This window comes from Achroia grisella, unplaced genomic scaffold (genome assembly GCF_030625045.1).
Source record: "Achroia grisella isolate CSIRO2021 unplaced genomic scaffold, CSIRO_AGI_Agris_v1 utg777, whole genome shotgun sequence".
Taxonomy (NCBI): Eukaryota; Metazoa; Arthropoda; class Insecta; order Lepidoptera; family Pyralidae; genus Achroia; species Achroia grisella.
This window is the reverse complement of record NW_026713017.1, coordinates 645,140-665,532: the sequence shown is the minus strand read 5'-3', so window position 1 is coordinate 665,532 and position 20,393 is coordinate 645,140. Positions and strand designations below refer to the sequence as shown.

The window sequence follows — 20,393 nt, the reverse complement described above, 5'->3', positions numbered from 1 at the left end:
GGGGTAATAGACAGTCTATTACCCCATCAAAGGGAAATACTTAGTGTTGTTGTCTTGTTACTGTTACTGTATTACTATCATTATTTGCAGCACACGGCGTTGAAGACAGTGACGGAGTCCCCCGCAGCCCCCGCGGCCTCCCCCGCCCCCGCCCCCGCCCCCGCCCCCGCCGCCGCCGCCGCCGCCCCCGCCGCCGCCGCCAACAGCACCGCCGCGACAGCCGCCGCCACCACACCACTCTCCAACATACAACAGTCGCATTTACAACAGAGGACTGTGCAGGTATACACATATATGTTCTATTTATATTACATGCACTATAAATTAAAGTACGTTATTGGATACAAATTATCTCGAAATCGATGTCTATTGACATAATTGGTATTAGGCCCACATGGAGATAAATCTGGTTAATAAGTCAGGTTTAGTATAAACTTAAAAGGATAAGGCTCATGCTCTTTGTGTAATGTATCTTGTGTTGTGAAAATAAACTATTTGTGTAGATCATATTGATTGTATTAATAAGTGTTCAAATTCGAATATAATTTCATTTAAGAAATTTAGCCACTTATGAACGTCACGATTTTGTACTTAATATTTTTTAATGTCAGTTTACTTACATTGTATACATATACAGGTGTCGACGTTTAGCATTAAATGAATACTGTGCATGAACGACTATTGCCATGCACATTTGTTATTTAAGAAATCGGAGTTGGCTCGAAGGACCAAAACTATGTAAATCATAGTGAAACTGTGGAGATAAATAAATACGCCTTGGTATTTGCACATCTCTAATTTAATTTATTTATAAAATGAATGAATGCTATTCATTCTAAATTCAGCATACAAAAAAGTTTTTATGTTTCGTATATAGTGACTAATAGGCTTTGCTCAATAAATATGATTTAAACGATGTTTTAAATTTATTTATTACCTTGTGTATTTCTAGTACATTATATATATAGTACATTATATATATAGTACTATATACATTGTATTATTTCTTTGTGTAAAGGAGAACGAGCACTTCGCACAAGCGTGGTTGAGATCAAGTTTCGAGCCGCTGCCAGCGAATGACAACAGCGCTAGTGATGCTGCAGAACTGTATCGCCAGTACCTCGCCTGTTGCAATAAGCTTGGCCGAAAGGGGGTCATCGCTCCCGCGCATTTCCCACGTCTTGTCAGGTAGATATTTGTGGTATAGTGGCCTTTACATCCTACCTCTGTTTTGTGTATTACTTGTGCTAGAGTTCACATCAATATAGTAGAAAAAATCTAGGGCCTAGGAGGAAACTACAAGTTGCGAAGGTGAGTGTTAATGCATTCTAAAAGGGCCTTTTATACCTACACCCGTGTCACAAGTCACGGGTGCTGTTTGGAGTTTCCCTTCCGGTAGCCCGCTTCAAAGCCTAAGTCATCTCTCCTCTACCCAAAGGTTGTCTGGAAGAGATTGCTTACGCGATAAGATCGCCTTTTGTACCTTATTACTTCTGTTTATGTTTTTTGTCATTTACTTCCGGTGCATAAAGAGCATATAAATAAATTTATTAACAAACAGACCTTTTTTAAAATTTTCTGACCTGATATCACTTATTCATTCTAGTCGAATAGACTTACTTAAAATAGAGAATAGAGTTTTTTTAATGACCCAATATGAAGTGATGTTGCTTGCTTACTGCCAACGGTAGACGCTGGTAGAGCACCAATGGAAGATGATTAGAATACTATGTATGGGAGTGCAGTCTGAATTCACCAGGAATTAACTTAAACGGTCACGAGTATGGACCGCGCGGATATTGAATTTACAATCTCAGGCAGTGTAAATTGTCAGTAATAGTCTTCAATAAGGTGGGCACTCTGATCCCCTCCTTTTCCCTCTTCATAGTACAGTTCCTTTTCCACCTATCGTAATGATTTGAATATTTTTTATAGGACGGTATTCGGTGGTACAGTGGGCCCCAACACTGTCACATTATCCAGCGGAGAAACACAACAAGTGTATATTGGTATACGCTCAAGAAATGCACAGAATAGACCTAATCCACCAGCAGGTTAGTAATAACAACATCATGATTAGTTAAAGATAAGAACTTTATAAAGGGTCGTCATAAATTTCGTCACACATTGAGGGGATGGGAGGTCGACATTACGGACATCACATTTCAAAAATTAATATACATACACAAAATATAAATTATTTGTGTTAAAGTTATATTTATTTTATAAATGAATTAGTGTAACTTAATTTATAGACCGACCCTAATTATTCGAGTATGCTTTTGATAGCTGCGTGACTTGATTTACTAACCCGACTAAGATCGAAAAATCGTAGGTTCAAATCTGGTCGACATAAAAACTTTTGTATGTAAATTTGTTTACTGACGACTAGACCCAAACTTAAGAGAACTTAGTTACTATGGCTACGAAACTACAGATAGAAATACTTTAATTATAAAAAATACACAAACATATTATTTTTATATTGATTTTGACAGGACCATCGTCTCCAATTCTGAAGGCGCAATTGACGAATAAACCAGCCGAAGCCAAACCAGTAGTAACACAATCGCAGGTAACATTACGTCATAGTATATATGATTATTACTCGATCATTTAAGTTTCTTTTTAACACGTAAAGTGGATCTAATTTCACTGGTTATATCAACCGTCAGATATCAGTCTACTCTCCTTTTTTATATATCATCTTTCACACAATCCATCCATCTTTTTTTGTCATTAAATTGAATAAAAATAAAAGGGTCCACTCATTATTAACTCATAAATAACTTGGTGAACAGCCTCAGCCACAGCAGCCGGTGGTCTCCCATCCGCATCTCTCTCAAGCACTGGAGTCAGGTTCATCGAACACGACCCTGATAAAGCATCTCCTCGCCCACAAAGTAAGCCCCGCACACCAACAGCATCAAGTAAGTGCATACTAACAGTACTAACTGCCTTGCAGTGTGTTCGTGGTCGTAGCCATACTAGGGTGCTGTGAAAGGGTGTATGTCTGGTGATATGGTTTTCGGTTTTGGATTTGAGTCCCGGTTTAGGTAATTTTGTAGAGAATAATGGAGGATTAAACACGTCTTTGACAAATGAAATTCTAAAATTTTTTGGTTAACGAGATTGAAATAATAAATTGTATGGGATAAATACTATATAAAATGAGTCTTTGTATGGTGATAGGTAATAGTGACATCTATTATAGACTAGAAATGGTACCATGCGTATCATTATAACACGCTGATGCATATGGGACCTAAGGGTCCCGTCTCGCGTTCCTGATATCTGAGAGGTTCTCATAGAAATAATCTTTATTGAAATATAATATTGAATATATATTTTTCTCTTTCACTGCTTATTTGGCATATTTTGCCAAGAACAATGATACAAAGAATGCTTATTATGCTCCTCTAAATTTTACTGCGATATTTAACTCTTCAAACCGGAACTAAGCTTCTAAAGTAAACCAAGAGACTCACTAATCAGGTGAAATTTGATCACAGTCAAAGGTTTTCGGGTTGGTGTACTAGTTTAGTTTTGTATAAAAGATTTAAGTTCATTTTATGGAGGTTATTTTTATTATGGTTGAGGAAAGTATGGCTACGATTGTAGTTTGATGTAAAAAAGTATTAGACAATTATTGTAAGATGTATAATATATTGACCTCGATAATTTTCCTATATGAATGTGTTTTTTAAAAAACTTATTACTTTTATTATAATTTTAATTTATATTTACTTTAGTGGTTTTTTTTATAAATAAATGAGATATTACATATACAACGCTTCTCAATTCCATTACTATAGGTTGAAATTAAAAAAAGGTTATCCACTGTTCTTTAAATCGTGTTCTCTAACTCCATCTTTTCTTTCTTTATATTCGTCCATATTCATAAAGAGGGTCCATCCGTGTGTGTTCTTAACTTGTTCTTATATTTATTTACATAATAAAATAGAAACTTATCGAGATAAGTATATTATATATTGAAATAAAATTGTATATGAATGTATTATTATTTTATACTATAGTAGATTGTGTGTTTTGTTTAATATATACTTTTTCATTACAGTTTCTTTATCTTTATGTTGTTCAAAATGTTATAGATTTGATTAGAATATAATATCAAGGCGGTTAAAGGTATTTTCAAATATGGTTTTGAAATCAGTAATGTTGTTTGCATGACAGTATTGTTTTTATGACATTCAAAATGTCTGCAAATAAACACAAAGACATGTGCATGTGTTTTATGATGGTTTTACTGCGTTAGTTCAACATACTAGCATTATTCGACTTGATTGTTGGTATCTCTTGATATTTATAAAAAAACTTGGTGATGATGGTAATCAAGAAGTCTTTTATCTGCCTCTTTTTATTCTACAAATTTCCAAATTCACAATATGTGTATAAGTTAAGAGACATTCTGAGGATATTATTATATTACTCCTAAGAATGTCTTATGACTTGAATTGATAATATATAAATACCTTTAGGTACTGTTGCCTGCCTTTTATTTTTGTTTAATCTCATAAATTTTATTCATATGAGTTCGTACCCATAGTTGTTAAGTTAAATACATAATCGCAAAATATCTAATTTTAACCTGTTTCAAATAGGAAACAATAGCAATAGCGTTACTTTACCTGTCCGCAATAATGCATGTTGCGTTGTAGAATTTAGTTAGTTATGCTTCTGTACAGTTATTCGTCGAGTATTCCGTTATATAATAAAAATAATTGAAAATAATTAATTTACACGTACTTGCAAATTTGTTATATGTTAGAGTGATTTAGTAATCTCTCTTTCCTAAAGTTGTTCGGAAAGATTGCGTCAGACACAAGATCTCCCACTTTAATATAGGTGCAATAAAGCATTGTAAACAAGTGAATAGTCAGTATTAATGTTAGTATGTGGAACCATTATGAAGTAGAGCAATACGCAGTGTAGACAGGCATGTCGAGTTGATATACGAGTAGACTAACATATAACAGTGTTTATACACAAAGTATCATTCTATTAGTGATGTTGAGTATTGGAAACGTGCAAAATGTATACGATATGAGCTGAGAGTTGAGATTACTCTTAGCTAATGTGAATACGTTTTGCATGTTTCGGTAAGGGCAGCGGTATTTATGCAGTAATTCTGGTGATGAGAAAGAATAAAGTATTGTAGATAATTGTTAGTTAACATATATCAATTTCATAACACTTGCGTTTTGAATATTATATAATATAATTGTAGAAATAAATTGTGAATTGAAGGAATATTCTAGAAAATATATGTCAAGGACAATTGAGATGGAAATATTAAAAAAAATTACATTACGACATTTAGAACTTCTTCGTGGTAAGTAGTTACTTATTCGGAGTGTCATGTTATTATGTAGGTCTACGCCCCGCTACGGTCGTCAATATCTATATAGACATCCAATACTAATGTACTTTAATTCTACAACTATTAGATGATCTTGCAGTCATAGCGCCAAAAAATTCATTAGTATTATTGTGATGTAATTACAAACAATACCTACCTAAATAATGTACTGCTATCCTTTGAAAACCTGGCAGATCTGGAAATATTTACAAGTAAATATGTCTAGATCTGAAAATTGACCAACTACAACGTTGAGCACACTCAATACCAGAGACTTAGGAGCCAGCTTGGTCTGCTCTGTTCTTCTCAATATATACGACATGTCACCATAGGTCTGCTCTGTTCTTGACTTTGCTAATAGAATGTTATTTAGTCTATAGGCTTAGGTTGAAATAGCATGTTAGCGGCAACGCTTGTTGAGCATGCACGTGTAAAGAAATTGAAGTTGATTTGAAACTTACCTGATGATTTATTATAACAATCGAATTACAACTTTGATAACTGTTTAAATATAGTTTTATATCATTTAGCAAAGATTTTAATTAATTTTTAAATGTATCACATGAACATGAAATTGGATTTTCTATTTTAGAGTTACCGCTAAGTCAAGTTTTAAAATTATTTTATCCTACTTAGTGAATTAATTAATTATACCAGTAAAAATATTCTTATTAATATTTAATTAAGTAAATAAATAAAGTATTTTAAATTCAAATATTGTTATTGTTATGGAAATTTGTTGATTGAAGTTTGACTTTCTTAAAAGATATAATAGAATAAAATAATATAATAAATTGTAATGATTTCTAATTACATTCTAATAATTCTTAATTATTGAACCTGTAGGTTGCTCAAAGACAACAAAACCAGCAGAGACCGCCGTCAGCACCCTCAGTCGTTGTGCAGTCGAATCAGGTGAGGAAGACTTGAACGTGATCTAAATGGAAATACGTAAAATAGAATTTTTGTTTACGTACGAATTACTTTCTAACAGTCGGTCATGAGTTTTATAAAAGAATGAAACTTATTTATTTAATTCTAATTACAAATAAGAATCTCGATTAATTCATGCTTATTTATATTAGTTATCGCTTAGTTTTTTTAACTTTATTAACGTATTCGCGTTCACGACTGAATGCTGAGTGTTCGTCTGTACTTTCAATAATAGGTCGGTGGTAGACAAAATCATACTAAGCCGATCTGAGTTTCATACTAACGAAAATAAGTGATGCCAAATAAATAAACACCGATACAATTTCGATTGGATTCTGTAAAGCCTAGCCGTAGAATACATTCACATATTTTGATGACATTAATTTGTTTATATGATGGAAAAATACACTATACATTTGTGTGCAACTTCTTACATATGATTATTGGATTGTAACGGGTTATATTTTGTATAGGCAATGGATGTAGACCCGGAGGCTCTTATCAAATGTACGACCATAACGCCCGGCGGTGTTGCCAGTAGTACTCCAGTCGGTGAAAAGGTATCGTTTATATACAAATAATGTATTTTATTTTATATTTATTTTTCATTTTAATAAAAAAGTAGTTGGATCAGGATACTGGATGAAGTGTCTCATTAATTTGGTAGATAGATTTATATATATATTTATACTAGCTGTTACCTACGACTTCGTCCGCGTTGACTTCGTTTTTATTAAAGTAAATACAATTTCTAATTTTTGTTTAAATCATTCTACTTTCGTTAAAATCAGTCTAGTCGTTTTAGAGATTAGCAAGAACAAATAGACAGACAGACAATTTTTTTATTGCCTTTCATTTGTGCTTAGTGAAAAGCCTTTAATTTGAAATTACAAACTGACATTTTATTTATTTGTATAGATAAACGATTGACGAATGTATTTTCAGATTATTATCAACGCACCGGAAGAAGTGGGTAAGTCAATAGTTAATTGTTTATTAGTATTGTTTTACTGAAGTAATTAATTAATAATTAATAATTTGATCTTCATTTATTTATACTTGCCGTCTATTATAGTCTTCCTATGGTATATATAAACCGTATTTTACGGGCTAACTGTTGGATATGGTGAGTAATTCAAAATGTGTATTTTGGTTTCTTAAAAAAATCTTTGATTTTTTATATTAAAGGCAAAATGCGTTATCATAATATTAAACACTCTTAGTTCCAGTAAAAGAAGAGCCGGTGCAAATACAGATAGATGAACAGTCTCAATTAACTATTGTAAGTATTCAGTTTTAGATTTTAAAAATATGTATTTAGTTCTAGATAGTGTCGTTATAATCATCATTAACTGTCGTGGTTGACTACAACGACATAAGACAAAAGAAGAAATAATAAATAATTTGTGGATATAACAAAATTTAAACTGAATAAATGCTTGTGTGCTTGGATATTCTACGTATAATATAATTGTATAACAGTTAATAATTCCATTTTACAGAAAACGGCGCAAAATAAAATGCTTGCGGACTTATTAGAGAAGAAATCAAATCCTCCAGTACAAGTAGTGCAAATGACGCCGCAATTAAACGCGCCCACCATTCAAATCACCGAGACCGGTCAAATCGTTCAAGTCAAACCTGACACTAATCCAGTGATACAAATCAACGCAGATCCAGCTCTGGTATCCCAACCCGGTCAGTATTTTCAAATTAAGAATGAACAAGGTCAGATAATTCAAATAAAGAATGACCAAGGTCAAATTATTCAGTTAAAAGGTGATCAGATACAGGCACCACTGATGCAATTTAAAAATGACCAAGGTCAGATTGTTCAAATAAAGAATGAGGGGAATATTATACAAAGTCATATTATACAACAGGGTGTGGTACAGAATATAAAATCTGATAAAGAAATTATTGATACTGATCATTCATATACAGAACCTCCGAGTAAGAAGACGAAGTACGACGAAAAAAGAGAGGTTAGTATTTTTTGTATTAAGCTTTTTTTATATATTTATGTATATCTATTTTCACATCATATCTTCTAAGGGTAGGCCGAGAGAAGGGTCGAGTTTGTTTATATATGATTTTATAGGAAAATTGAAATAACCTAATTCTATGAAATTTTGTTGGGTTAATTGTTACTAAGTGATTCAATAATCAAATTAGTGACAATTAACTTAAAATTTCATTCATTCATAACAAAAGAATCAGTCACTTTTGTCCGTAGAACTCTTGCCACTTCCCACAATTTTCTCTCATTCTCTTTAAATGTTTATACTGAAGTGTTCCTTTTCTTATATTTTTCGATGAGAAATATACATTTACACATTTATTATGGTGTCGTCCAGATTTGAAGTCACGACATATTCGGTATAATTCAGTATAGCAAATACAACACAACACACAACGCTCTATAGTTTTTTAAAGATAACAGATTACACATTCAGGGTAGCAAAGAACTAGACCACAACGCTCTATAGTTCTTTAAAGACAATAGATTACACTACATAAAAACATTTCATAGGACGTATCCTTTATTAAATTTAATCCTAAATTAGTTGATATTAGAGTTCATATTTAATTTCGCTTACAGACAACTTCTCCGCAGGAGAGCGTGTCGAAAACTGCAGCTAATTTGTACGCAGCTTTAGCGGCTTCGGCGCTGGAAGACGAAGAGGATTTGGTAAGAAATTATTCCAAGTTATATTGTATAATAATATAATAATAATAATAATCTCAGGACAATTCACACAGCGCCATCTAGACCCAAGTTAAGCTAGCTAAAGCTTGTGTTATGGGTCCTAGACAACTGATATGAATACATAGATATTTTTTTTTTCGTAAATACATACATATTATACATAGAAAATACCCAGACCGATACAAACAATCATACTCATGAATACAAATATTTGTGCCGTGCGAGGAATCGAACCCGCGACCATCGGTCGTAAAGCGGTAGACTAGACCGCTAGACCACCGAGGTCGTAATAATTATGTACTAATATATAATAATAACATATTATATTGTTATTTATACTATTCTAACTATAAATTTTATACTTTTAGTCCACCAGAGATTAACTATAAAAATTGTCTGTCTGAGATACCCAACCTCAGTCTCACCTATCTTAATTGCCACGCAGCTTTGTAAGCTGTTTTGATTGTAGGATGCAGATTAGGCAGTGAAATTGCAGGAGACATGACATCTTAGTGGTCTGGATTGTCAACGCATGAATAGTATTCAGACACCTTGTTTGCCGTTCCAATTATATAAAAAAATATTTTGTTTAATTCTATTTTAACTTTAAAGTATTTAAACTATAACTGACTGTATTTCTTTTCTCTAAAAGGTATCAATTAGAATCCTTTTCTTTTATTTTTAACTAAAATAATTATATTGAATTGTATAATGCCATACATTATACAATTTAATATAATTATTTTAGTGTTCCGCGAAATGTTGTTTGTACTTATGTGTTTTTATTGGAATATACCTTAAATGTTTCTGTTATATATTTAAGTTTGAAATAGAGCTTGTACTCACATATTTTATAACTATTTTTTACAATTCTTAATTCTTCTAATTCAATACTAAGTAGACCTTATACTATTTCTACTAAATAGCTTATGAAAATTTTATATAGATTTTGTAAAAAAAGAAAACCAGGTGTTTTCTATATATATTATATATAAATAGAAATCACATGGTTTTCTACATGTTTCCTTGCTGTTGACCAATAAAACAATCATTGATGTAAATGTCTGTATCGTGCTACAACTGAACCCGCGACCTTTGGAACTGAGTCGGTGTTCTAAACCGTTAGATTACCGAGATCATCAAATATATCTGATATCTTTTTTTGTTTAATATATATTATAAATGTTGTAACGAAACATCAATTTAGATAGTAAATATTTTTTTTTCATGTCTGTACATTATGGTTATATTCGCTTAGCGACCTCGGATGTTGTTAGCAGCTCGACGTAGTAAGATACAGAGGGTACATGAAGTTATATTACAATTCCATTATGTATTTATGTGTGTACACTTTTTTTAGTTTACTAGTTGTTTCCCAAGACTTCCTATGTTTTTGAGATAAATGTACGGATTTTGCGTGATGACAGAGAGAAAGATATCGAGTAATAAATTATGTTCATCCTCGTAGAAGGTGAGATAGGTTATATAAATCTAGCGTCATATCAAATTTCATTTAAATCTAAGTTCTAAGGCACATATATGATTTTTTATAATATAACTATGAAAGGGCCAAAGGGTAGAAAGGGAAAGTTTTTAGGATATGTTTTAATCATTTTATATAGATACCCCCAAAACAAGAGCCAGTAGAAGTGATACAGCCGTCAGTATTGGTTGCCGGAACTGGAGACAACGCTTCAGTTATCATACAAGAACCTATTTTACAGGTAACAAAGGGAAATTGCACCTGAAACATATTTCGTATCATTTTATTTTTATATTACGATGGTGGTAAAAAGAACACGGCCTATATGATGGTAAACGGTTGTAGTAGCCTATGGTCGCCTGAAACACCAAGGGGTGTCATGGGTACGTTGCCTGAAAGTTTCTCGCATGAAAGGCCGTTCCCTGATGAATGACGTTTATTTGAATGTGTATTTATAAAATAAAAGAATTAAGTATCTCCAAATAAAAAATATAAATTGTTTTTAAGAAACTTCTCGATCACATAAACTTTCAAATGAAATAAAACGCATCAAAATCGGTCCCTTCGATTAGGAGCGAAGATGTCAAAACAGACATGTACATAGACACATGTCATACTTATAGCAACTTTTTCAATCAACCAATCCAGTAAATCTTATTAATTGTAAAACAGAACAAGTTATTTATGTATCCAGTTTGTAAAAAATATCGTAGAATCGAGTGGAATCATTGAAAAAATTAATGATATATAATATTACAGGTACAGCAACCCGCTGTTCAAATGCAACCGCCATCGTTGCAAGTTCAACAGCCAACTTTGCAAGTTCAGCAACCGACGTTACAAATGCAGGGTTCTACTTTACAGGTACTCGAACTTACATTATTTCATGTATTTTCATTTTCCATCGGGATTAAAAAAAGTGGCGTCTATTAATTTATTTATTTATCGGGAAAACCAACAACTATAAGAAACAACTTATTTTAGGTGAATAAAAACAGTTAGCCATTAATAGATCCTACGCACAACTATTATATAAAAAATTAAATTAAGTTAAAAAATCTTAATTATATGAATTATTGGAATTGATTATTAAATTGTCTCGATATTCGTGATTTATTCATATTACAATTTTATTATTGAACTATTTGTATTAAGAACATTTTTTTATAACAATCAGAATATTTTTTTAACAAACTGTTAATACTAATGTTATTTTAATTAAAATTAAATCAATAAAGGTACAACAACCAACTTTACAAGTACAACAACCGATGTTGCAAGTGCAGCCTATGGATGTCCAAAATATCATCGCATCACAATCAGGACAGATAATTTTACAAGGTAATTAATGAACTTATAATAAGAATATATAACAAACAATTGCTTTTTTCTTGAATACTTATGGTTTGTTTTATCTTGGTATTAAAACACTTTACAGCACTTTTATAATTTTGAAGGTGTTTAAAAAAAGGAAGTCTTTTTTGGGTTATATTTTTTTTATACTACCATTATACTCATTCAAATTGTTTATACAGAGAAATATTTCCAATGTGTTGTTAACGTTTTGTCAACAGAAAAGTCAATCGCATCACAACCGACACAATTTGTACAGCAACCTATGCAAATTATTGCAACACCTGGTACCTCTCAAGGTAAGTGGAAACACTTTGTAGGTATCAACCAATCTGCACAAACAGTTATAATGTCACACAACCCCTACCTATCCTACTACATACACCTAGCACTTTTCATTTTAAGACAATACTTACGCTTTCTGATATATATTCACGAATCCATATTCTTCTTTACATTAATTTTCCTTAAATATCTACTTCAACACAACTAAGAAATATAATTTTCAGTACATATTTCAACAGAGCACTGATACTCCTAATATTTAGTTTACGTTATCAGGGTCCTCATCGTATTACGCAACTTTCTGCCATTTGATTGCCTTACTGTTATTTTTTTGAATTTGTAAAATCGGACTTTAAAATTAATGTCCTTATAAGTTCTTTGCACAATGATTCAGTCATTCGTAAATATTGAGAATTGTTCCATTATTTAGAAAATGGACTGACAAATTGTTTTACGTGACTCTTATATTAAACCCTCATAAAATTTATTTATAAATGTATATATTTAGGGACCATCTATAAATTAAGTCACACATTCAGGGGAACGAGGTCGGCAATGTGTGACATCGTGTGACAAGGGGATGGGCTGTGGGCTAAATTTGTGACGACACACACACACTTATGTCGTCATACTAAGTGTGTGTGTCGTACAAAACATAATACAAAATCACACAATCTATGTCTAAGTATTAATTATAAAAATCGTTGCCACGTCATTCGTAAATATAGATAATTGTTCAATTGTTTTTAAAAATAGACCATCCATAAATTAAGTCAAACGTTCAGGGAGAAAGAGGTCGACAATGTATCACACATCGTTGAAAATTTAATACAAAATCACACACCAAATCTAAGTATTAAATATAAACTAAACTTATAACGTCAAAATACTTCCAACTTTATCTATATAAGGTTAATTTTGTTGACGAGTTTACATTCTGTCTACTTGTGTGTAATTGTAAAATGTGCCATGCCTATGTAACACTAGGAAAGGGAGTCTCACAAATCACATAAGTAACAACCTATGATTAAGACGAAACGTATTGGAATGGGTTGAGGGGATCAAAAAATCATAAAACTAATGTATGGATCACCCTTAAAATATAATAAAAGTCATTTATTTTGACACATGAAATGTTTCAGGTGGTCTGAGTTATATTACGCAGAATTTGCCGGGCAATATGATGCAGAAGACGATCATCATAGTTCAAGGACCTACAGGAGGTGGTCCACTTACGTTAACGGTTAGTTTTTTTTTATAACCTAATATTGTATAGTTACATAGTTATATTTTATGAAAGTTTTGTGGTCTCTCTAATTAAATTTGTAATGTAAATAACTAACGACTAAAATTATTCTAAATTTATTAAATATAATTTACTACGCGTGTTGTATTGTGGGAAATGATGATTTCATCAGTAAAATCAGTGGTTCGCAAAGTATAGGTTCGCATATATATACATTTTATAATCTATTTATAGTAAAATGTATTTATAACTTTTATATATGTTATTAAGTTGTTATATATGTTAATTAAATAATGTACACAATTATTTAGTAAGTCGTAGGCACCATCTAGTGTTGTATGGTTAATTACGGGTACAATCTACACTCTTTTTCAAATCCAAAGTTCTATTACACATTTCATTACACAGATAACTAAATTGAACTTAATGACGTTGAAATATAGTTTAAATCTAAATGGCAATAAAAACATATATATAGAATGTACTTAAATGCTATGCGAATTCAAAATAGCATTTCTACGGTACCTTTAACTTTTAAGTAGATATAGCCTAACATTTATTAAGAAGTTTGTACGCCAAAGGTGAACAACCCCGGGGGGCTGGACGAGGCCACGTTGAACAGCCTTATTGCTCAAGCAACAGAGGCTATAACACAACAGCAAATCATTCAGGTTACAAACAATAAGTGTTTGTCCCTCACTTGCTTAGTCCCACTAATATTTTGGGTTAACTCATCTCTAACGCTGCGCACATATTAACTATTCATTTAAAGCTTTCTTTCTGTTCTGTAGGGTCTTTAACCATGCTACTTTTAACTTAGTTAAGTTAGCAATAAGATTCGTTTCTATGGCCCGAAGTAAAATAGGCATTTTTTCTGTTTTCACGTTGTCAGAACTATAGCTAAGAAGTACTAAAAATCTTCCGATATGGATAATAAAGTGATATACACAATATATATATAGATATAAGGAGAGAATACTATAGCATTAAGTCCACCTTTTATACAATATTAGTGGTCAATAAAGCAAATAAACAAATAAAATAAAATATATACATACTCGTAGTTAGCACCGGGGATTTGCATAAAATAAACAAAACTATTTTAATTAACATAAATTAATTAGCCACTGTTTCAGTTTTATCATTACAGTTTTAACCCTTTACGATTAAGCTTATTGAACAGTACAATTGTGAACAGCTGTGAAAAAGATTAAAAACAGTATTTAGGAATATGTTACGTTAATGCTTAAAATCGCTTGCACATTATTTGTTCGATCATATTTGATAACGCTCAAAACCATCATTCATCTAATTTTGCTGGGTTATTTTTCTAACGCTTCAATTAATATTCATCACACACTATCTATATGTAGATATGATTATTAATTACTAGAACTAGAATTAAGAATACCACTTTATTATATAATCTTATTTAATTATTCTCTTCACTAGAATTCACAAATTAGCTCCACATCAGTATTTTTATGAAACTATCCACAGTAGATATAATATACTTTAATAACTTTACTCTATGTACTTATTTAACGTATTGTTATAAATATAATTATATTAATAATGTATTTCTCTTCAGAAACATTTATACCACTAAATAAATTTAGTATTTTTGGATAAGTTAAAAAACTGTACTGAAGATACCCAATGACACTGATAAAAGTATAAACAATATTATTTAACAATTTTTCTGGTAGAGAATTTGTAATTTCATAGGATAATCACCTTATGTCTGATGTATATTGAGTCGCAGTTCTTATGAGATGAACGAAACTGGAAGGAGTCAATTGAAGTAAGATCATAATCATTCTTGCCATTGGCCGTTATGAATTACAGCAATATTGGGTTTCAGATGTTAATCTGACGTAATGCAGCGACCGCATTGGTCTACAACTATTGTGCTAATGGATATTAAACTTTATTGTTTAGAAAATAAAATAGCATGTTGTACACGCAGAATTCGGGCGTGATACAATCAACTCAGAGGGTGATAGTGAGTCAGCCCACCCTAGTGAGCACGTCACAGCCAATCACTGTGGTGAAAACGGCCATCGCTCAGGTTTCATGCACATTACTAAGCACTGGCTTAATTTGCTCTGGTATTTTGTGTTGATATTCATAGTTCATACCTATTCATACACGAATGTTTCTTAAATGTATGGTTATAGTGACATTGTAATACAAACTCTATCCTATATACATTAGATGCGCTAGAATGTAGTAGTTTTTTGAGAGGTTAGTGTTTAAAACACTCCAGGAATAGATTATTCTAAGGGGCACATATAAATTTATTTAACTTATACTGGAGTAACTTTTTATAAAAGTTAAATTAATATTGTAGAAATTAAGACCTCCCAGATAAGGTGATCCCAGATAACATTAAAGAAGGAAAGATTCAGTATTATCTTCTATGAGAACATTATACAAAAAGTTTCTTATTAATCTATGTATGTCAAAATATTGACATTTAACCACTTGCTAATATTTATCAAGCAATTTTCTGGTGGTTTATTGATAGTTGTAATAATTATTGCCAAGATGTAAAAATAATTTCATCACTACCTAGATTACAAAATTAATTCGTTACCGCACTGCCATACCAGAGTGAGTTTCGTCTGCCTTGTAGCTTTATGGTAAATTTAGCTAAAGTATAGTAGACTATATATTGTGCATGAATAGATACATGTGTTAGTATTGTATTGTATTGTGTTAGATTAAAAAACGGGACGCTATGCGAACTGTATCGCATATTATTGGCATAGAAAATCGTGTGTTATTCCAAATTAGCTTTTATTGACATGTATTCAATGAATTTAGTAATTCTGTTTATTAATTGTATAGTGATTATAATTGTAGGCCATTTATTCATCATCATAACTAATTGTATATTCATTCATAGTTAAAAATACCTAAATTTATCATTACTATGGTTGTGGGTACATCTGCTTATATTTTATACTCTTAGCTAATTCATTTTTTGTGGTAATTTTATAGTGTATAATACTTTCATTCTTCGATCAAGAATACTACATAATATTTGGTCATAGAGTGTAAAAGAGCCGAGCGATTAACGCCTCACTTATTAAAATTTCATTTTCTTTATTTTTACAGAAGCGAAATAGCACTTATTCATTTGTAATTGTAGTTGAATTTACCTCTTGATAGTTTTTCTTTTGGGTAGTGTATTTAGATTCAATATTTGAGTTCTGTTTTAGTTTGAGGCGTTATCTATTTGGTATTATTGATCGAAGTAATCTTAATAATATTAAATTTATTTTATAATTATAATACAAATGTGTCTACAGAATACATCGCAGATAACACCCAGTCAGCAACCTGTAATAACAACCCAACCGCAACCACATAAAGCTCAAATTGTCAACACGGCGCAACAGCAACAAATTGTTGTAACACAGAAACAACCGCCCTCATTGATCAGCACGGCGTCCAGTAACCAGCAAATAATACAAGGCAACCAGCAACTGTTGCAAGGGAACCAGCAGATAATAGCGGTTTCTAATAATCAGCAGATAATTGTGAATGCTCCGATGAAGGCGGTTGTTCAGCAACCACAAAGGAGGCAGGTGGTTACTAATGTACAACCAAGTGTTGTTAGTCAATCATCTGTTATTCAGAGTGACAGTAAAACTAGTGTTATCCAAACTAACGCGGTGAGTATGTATTTTTGTTAAGAAATATAATAATAATCAAGGATAATTTACACAGCGCCATCTAAACCCAACCTAAGCAGAGCTTGTGTTATGGATACTAGACTACTTATACATATCAATAATTACATAATATATGTACATATAGAAGTATCATATTCTCGGAATTTAAAATTATAGGATAAGAGATATGATATCTTTCTTAGTCATCTGGAATGGCAACGATGAATTACTGCCGTCAGCTTGTTTTCTATTTAAATATATTTAAATAATTAAATAATAATAAATTACATAATATTTTTTTTAAAAATGTAGTAGAGTATCTTTAATACTAAAAATGATTCGTACTCCCTTCATTCTGTAAAGAAGATCGTAGACATATGCTTATAAATATTTAGTGTGCCATATAAATTAAAACGACTATATTGTCGTAGAAGGCAGCTCAGCCGGCAATGCGTCAAGTCATTACTCGGCAGCCAGTCATGGTTGGCAATACGAAAATAGGCGATAAGGAGTTGATAGTGACGCAGCCCGTTACTGAAGTAAGCATCTACATACGAATATATATATTTCTATCTCATCATCATCATCATCATCATCATCATTGACTGGTTTTTATCCCATTGTTTGGGATCGGCGTAGGATGTCCTCTTCTTTCACTGAGAGAAAAGGACATCTTACGCCTCAGATTAGACGGCTGATAGGAAATCAGCGATAATCTGAGCTTTCTCTCCTATTATATATATCATCTTTCACACCCATCATTTTTTTATCGTCCTCTCTCTTTCCATCCATCGAGGCACTCGTACTTTCTTTAAAACGCGGTCCTCGCTCCTCCATGCCCTGTTATTACATATTAAATAAATCTTACTTCGCAAATTGTTTATAACTTGTCTATCTAATCTATAAAAATCTCGTGTCACTGTATTTCGTATCGAACTTGTATGAAACGGATTAATTGATTTTTATGAAATTTGGTAGATCAGAGAATAGGTCGTAAGTTATTTTTTATAACTCTAGGTGATAAGGGTAGCAACATATAAAAGTATGTTGATTTGTAATGGATAAACTGAAAAATATTTGTAATATTTTGAAGTTACATTAGTAGCGAGTTCCATGGACGAAATGTTATGGCGGTGAAGCCGCAGAATATAGCTTGTAGATGTTTTAGTCATTTCAACTTTTCTTTAATGCTTTTTAGAAACCAACACCACCGAAACCTTCGGCGACGCCACCACTGCAACCGACCACCCCACAAGAAGATACGCCTTGGATATGTCACTGGAGGGGTTGTGGCAAGTCTGTACTCAAATTATATATTTATTGCCATAATCATAGATAGACTGAATTAATAATTTAGTTATACTAGTGGTCGCCCAATGGTCGACATTCGATCATAATTAATTAATAATAAGTTTGAACATTTTTTAAGGTTCTATGTCAAAGACTATATATATTTCTATACGTGTTTGTGTCAAATACATGTGCAATGTGTTTTTTATATTGATTTAATGTATTTTTTATGAATAATTTAAATGAAAATATTAGCATTCTGGACTTTGGACGAAACTACAAATATGCGAAATTTTATACACCTCAGTCCACGCAATTTTCAGAAAGGGTACAAACTTTTTGCTTACGTATTAGTATAATGATAGCAAAGCTATGAACACTTAATATTTCATCTTTGTAACAATTTATTCAAGAAATATAAGTGAATAATAAATGTATTCGCGCACTATGTTTGTACACGCCTTATTTGAATCTGAGTGTAGTCGATTGAGTAACTATTGAAATTGTTGTAATAGAACGTTCTCGAATGCGGCGGACGTGTTCTCGCACGCGGCGCGCACGCATTGTCCGCCGTCGGCCGCGGGGGAGGCGCCCTGTCTGTGGCTCGACTGCGACCGCGTCCCGCGCAAGACTTTCGCGCTACTCAACCACCTCACCGACAAGCACTGCTCCGCGCAAGTGAGTATACACACTACACTGTGATCACCGTACTTTGGTTCTCCGCGCACAGTACACAAACTATACTGTGGTCACTGTACCCTGTATTGTGGCTCAACTGAGATCGCGTTCAGCTCAAGACTTTCGCGCTGCTCAACCATCTTACCGACAAGCACTCATACTCTGCGCACGTGAGTACACATTATACTGTGGTCACTGTAGCCACTCGACTGTGACTGCTCGGCAGTCATTTGTGTAAGAAGAAGAATAGAGTAGTTATCATCTGCCAAATAATCATCAATTTGTATATTTAAAGTACGCAATAAAGGATACATGCTAAAGTTTTATGATTATATTTGCAATAAATAATTATATATGCACTATATTTGTTTGTTCAGTCATTAGAGATAATAGTAAGCAATATATTAGATTAGACAATATATTAGACAGAAATTATACCATATAAAAAATGTAGATATTTTTCTTCTCATCCCGAACTGCATATAGTCTATATAGTAGGGCTCGTTCTTCGCCGTAACAACGGCCTCATTGTAAATGGAAACGACACTCCATGGCTTCTACACGAACGCACATAATGAAATTGTTGAAATTTAAACTCTATTCCACAGGCATTAAAAACGCTATATAATTCGCGACGCCACGCAGCGGCGGAGGCCGAAGCCAACAAGCCAGTGTCGCTGGGATACCCACCAAACGCAGCACTGGCAGCCCTGAATAAACATGCAGCTGATATGTTCAACCCTAGGGAGCTAATGGTAAGTGTATTAAGTTTTTATAAATACTAAAGTATTTAAAATAAAATGTAATTTCGACTTTTCCGCGAATGTTTTTAATCTGAATTGCCTATAAAGTAAAATTAACACCTTCTTTGTTAATATTATTTGTAATTAACATAGTTTAATAATGTATTCATTGATAATATTATCATATATATTATATACATTCTTTATAGCACTATGAATATGTATAATATATTATATCATTGTATGTATACATATTAAATGTTAATTTGACTTTATAAGAGCTAAAACTCTGTTTAAATTTAATTATAACGTAAATTTCACATATATTAAAAATGTCGCCCAGAGAACGCCATTATAAAAATTGAATTTTTTAAAATGTGGTTTGTAAGTCTATGCCAAATCTCAATTTTTATATACTGGATAGAAATTGTTTTTATTTATTTACATATCATAAGAAGAAAATAAACTTTAGTTATATTATTTACCGACTATGTCAGGTCCACCAGGTGTATGCAATGAACTAGTTTTAACATTGCCCCGTCTGATGGTAAAGTAGCCTTTGGATTCCTGAAAAACCAGGGGTATAACGTGCGCATTGCGGACTCCTAA

At 32.3% G+C, this 20,393-nt stretch overlaps 1 protein-coding gene across 7 annotated transcripts in view; it reads left to right on the top strand.

Moving 5' to 3' along the window:
* Window positions 1-20,393, top strand: part of LOC131850585 (AT-rich interactive domain-containing protein 2) — a 36,881-nt gene that overhangs the window by 11,345 nt on the left and 5,143 nt on the right. For 3 of the 7 annotated variants that reach the window (XM_059200868.1, XM_059200866.1, XM_059200869.1), the window contains exons 12-34: window positions 91-282; window positions 1,019-1,188; window positions 1,936-2,054; window positions 2,499-2,575; window positions 2,802-2,930; window positions 6,227-6,295; window positions 6,787-6,873; window positions 7,259-7,286; window positions 7,537-7,595; window positions 7,816-8,298; window positions 8,916-9,005; window positions 10,646-10,747; window positions 11,266-11,370; window positions 11,745-11,847; window positions 12,081-12,158; window positions 13,287-13,387; window positions 13,972-14,061; window positions 15,360-15,461; window positions 16,708-17,073; window positions 17,505-17,612; window positions 18,272-18,369; window positions 18,879-19,041; window positions 19,650-19,796. In XM_059200868.1, the coding sequence (XP_059056851.1) occupies window positions 91-282; window positions 1,019-1,188; window positions 1,936-2,054; window positions 2,499-2,575; window positions 2,802-2,930; window positions 6,227-6,295; window positions 6,787-6,873; window positions 7,259-7,286; window positions 7,537-7,595; window positions 7,816-8,298; window positions 8,916-9,005; window positions 10,646-10,747; window positions 11,266-11,370; window positions 11,745-11,847; window positions 12,081-12,158; window positions 13,287-13,387; window positions 13,972-14,061; window positions 15,360-15,461; window positions 16,708-17,073; window positions 17,505-17,612; window positions 18,272-18,369; window positions 18,879-19,041; window positions 19,650-19,796 (3,066 nt within the window). The remainder of the gene's footprint in view (window positions 1-90; window positions 283-1,018; window positions 1,189-1,935; window positions 2,055-2,498; window positions 2,576-2,801; window positions 2,931-6,226; window positions 6,296-6,786; window positions 6,874-7,258; window positions 7,287-7,536; window positions 7,596-7,815; window positions 8,299-8,915; window positions 9,006-10,645; window positions 10,748-11,265; window positions 11,371-11,744; window positions 11,848-12,080; window positions 12,159-13,286; window positions 13,388-13,971; window positions 14,062-15,359; window positions 15,462-16,707; window positions 17,074-17,504; window positions 17,613-18,271; window positions 18,370-18,878; window positions 19,042-19,649; window positions 19,797-20,393) is intronic. The other 4 variants (XM_059200867.1, XM_059200870.1, XM_059200871.1 and 1 more) reach the window with 4 other exon arrangements.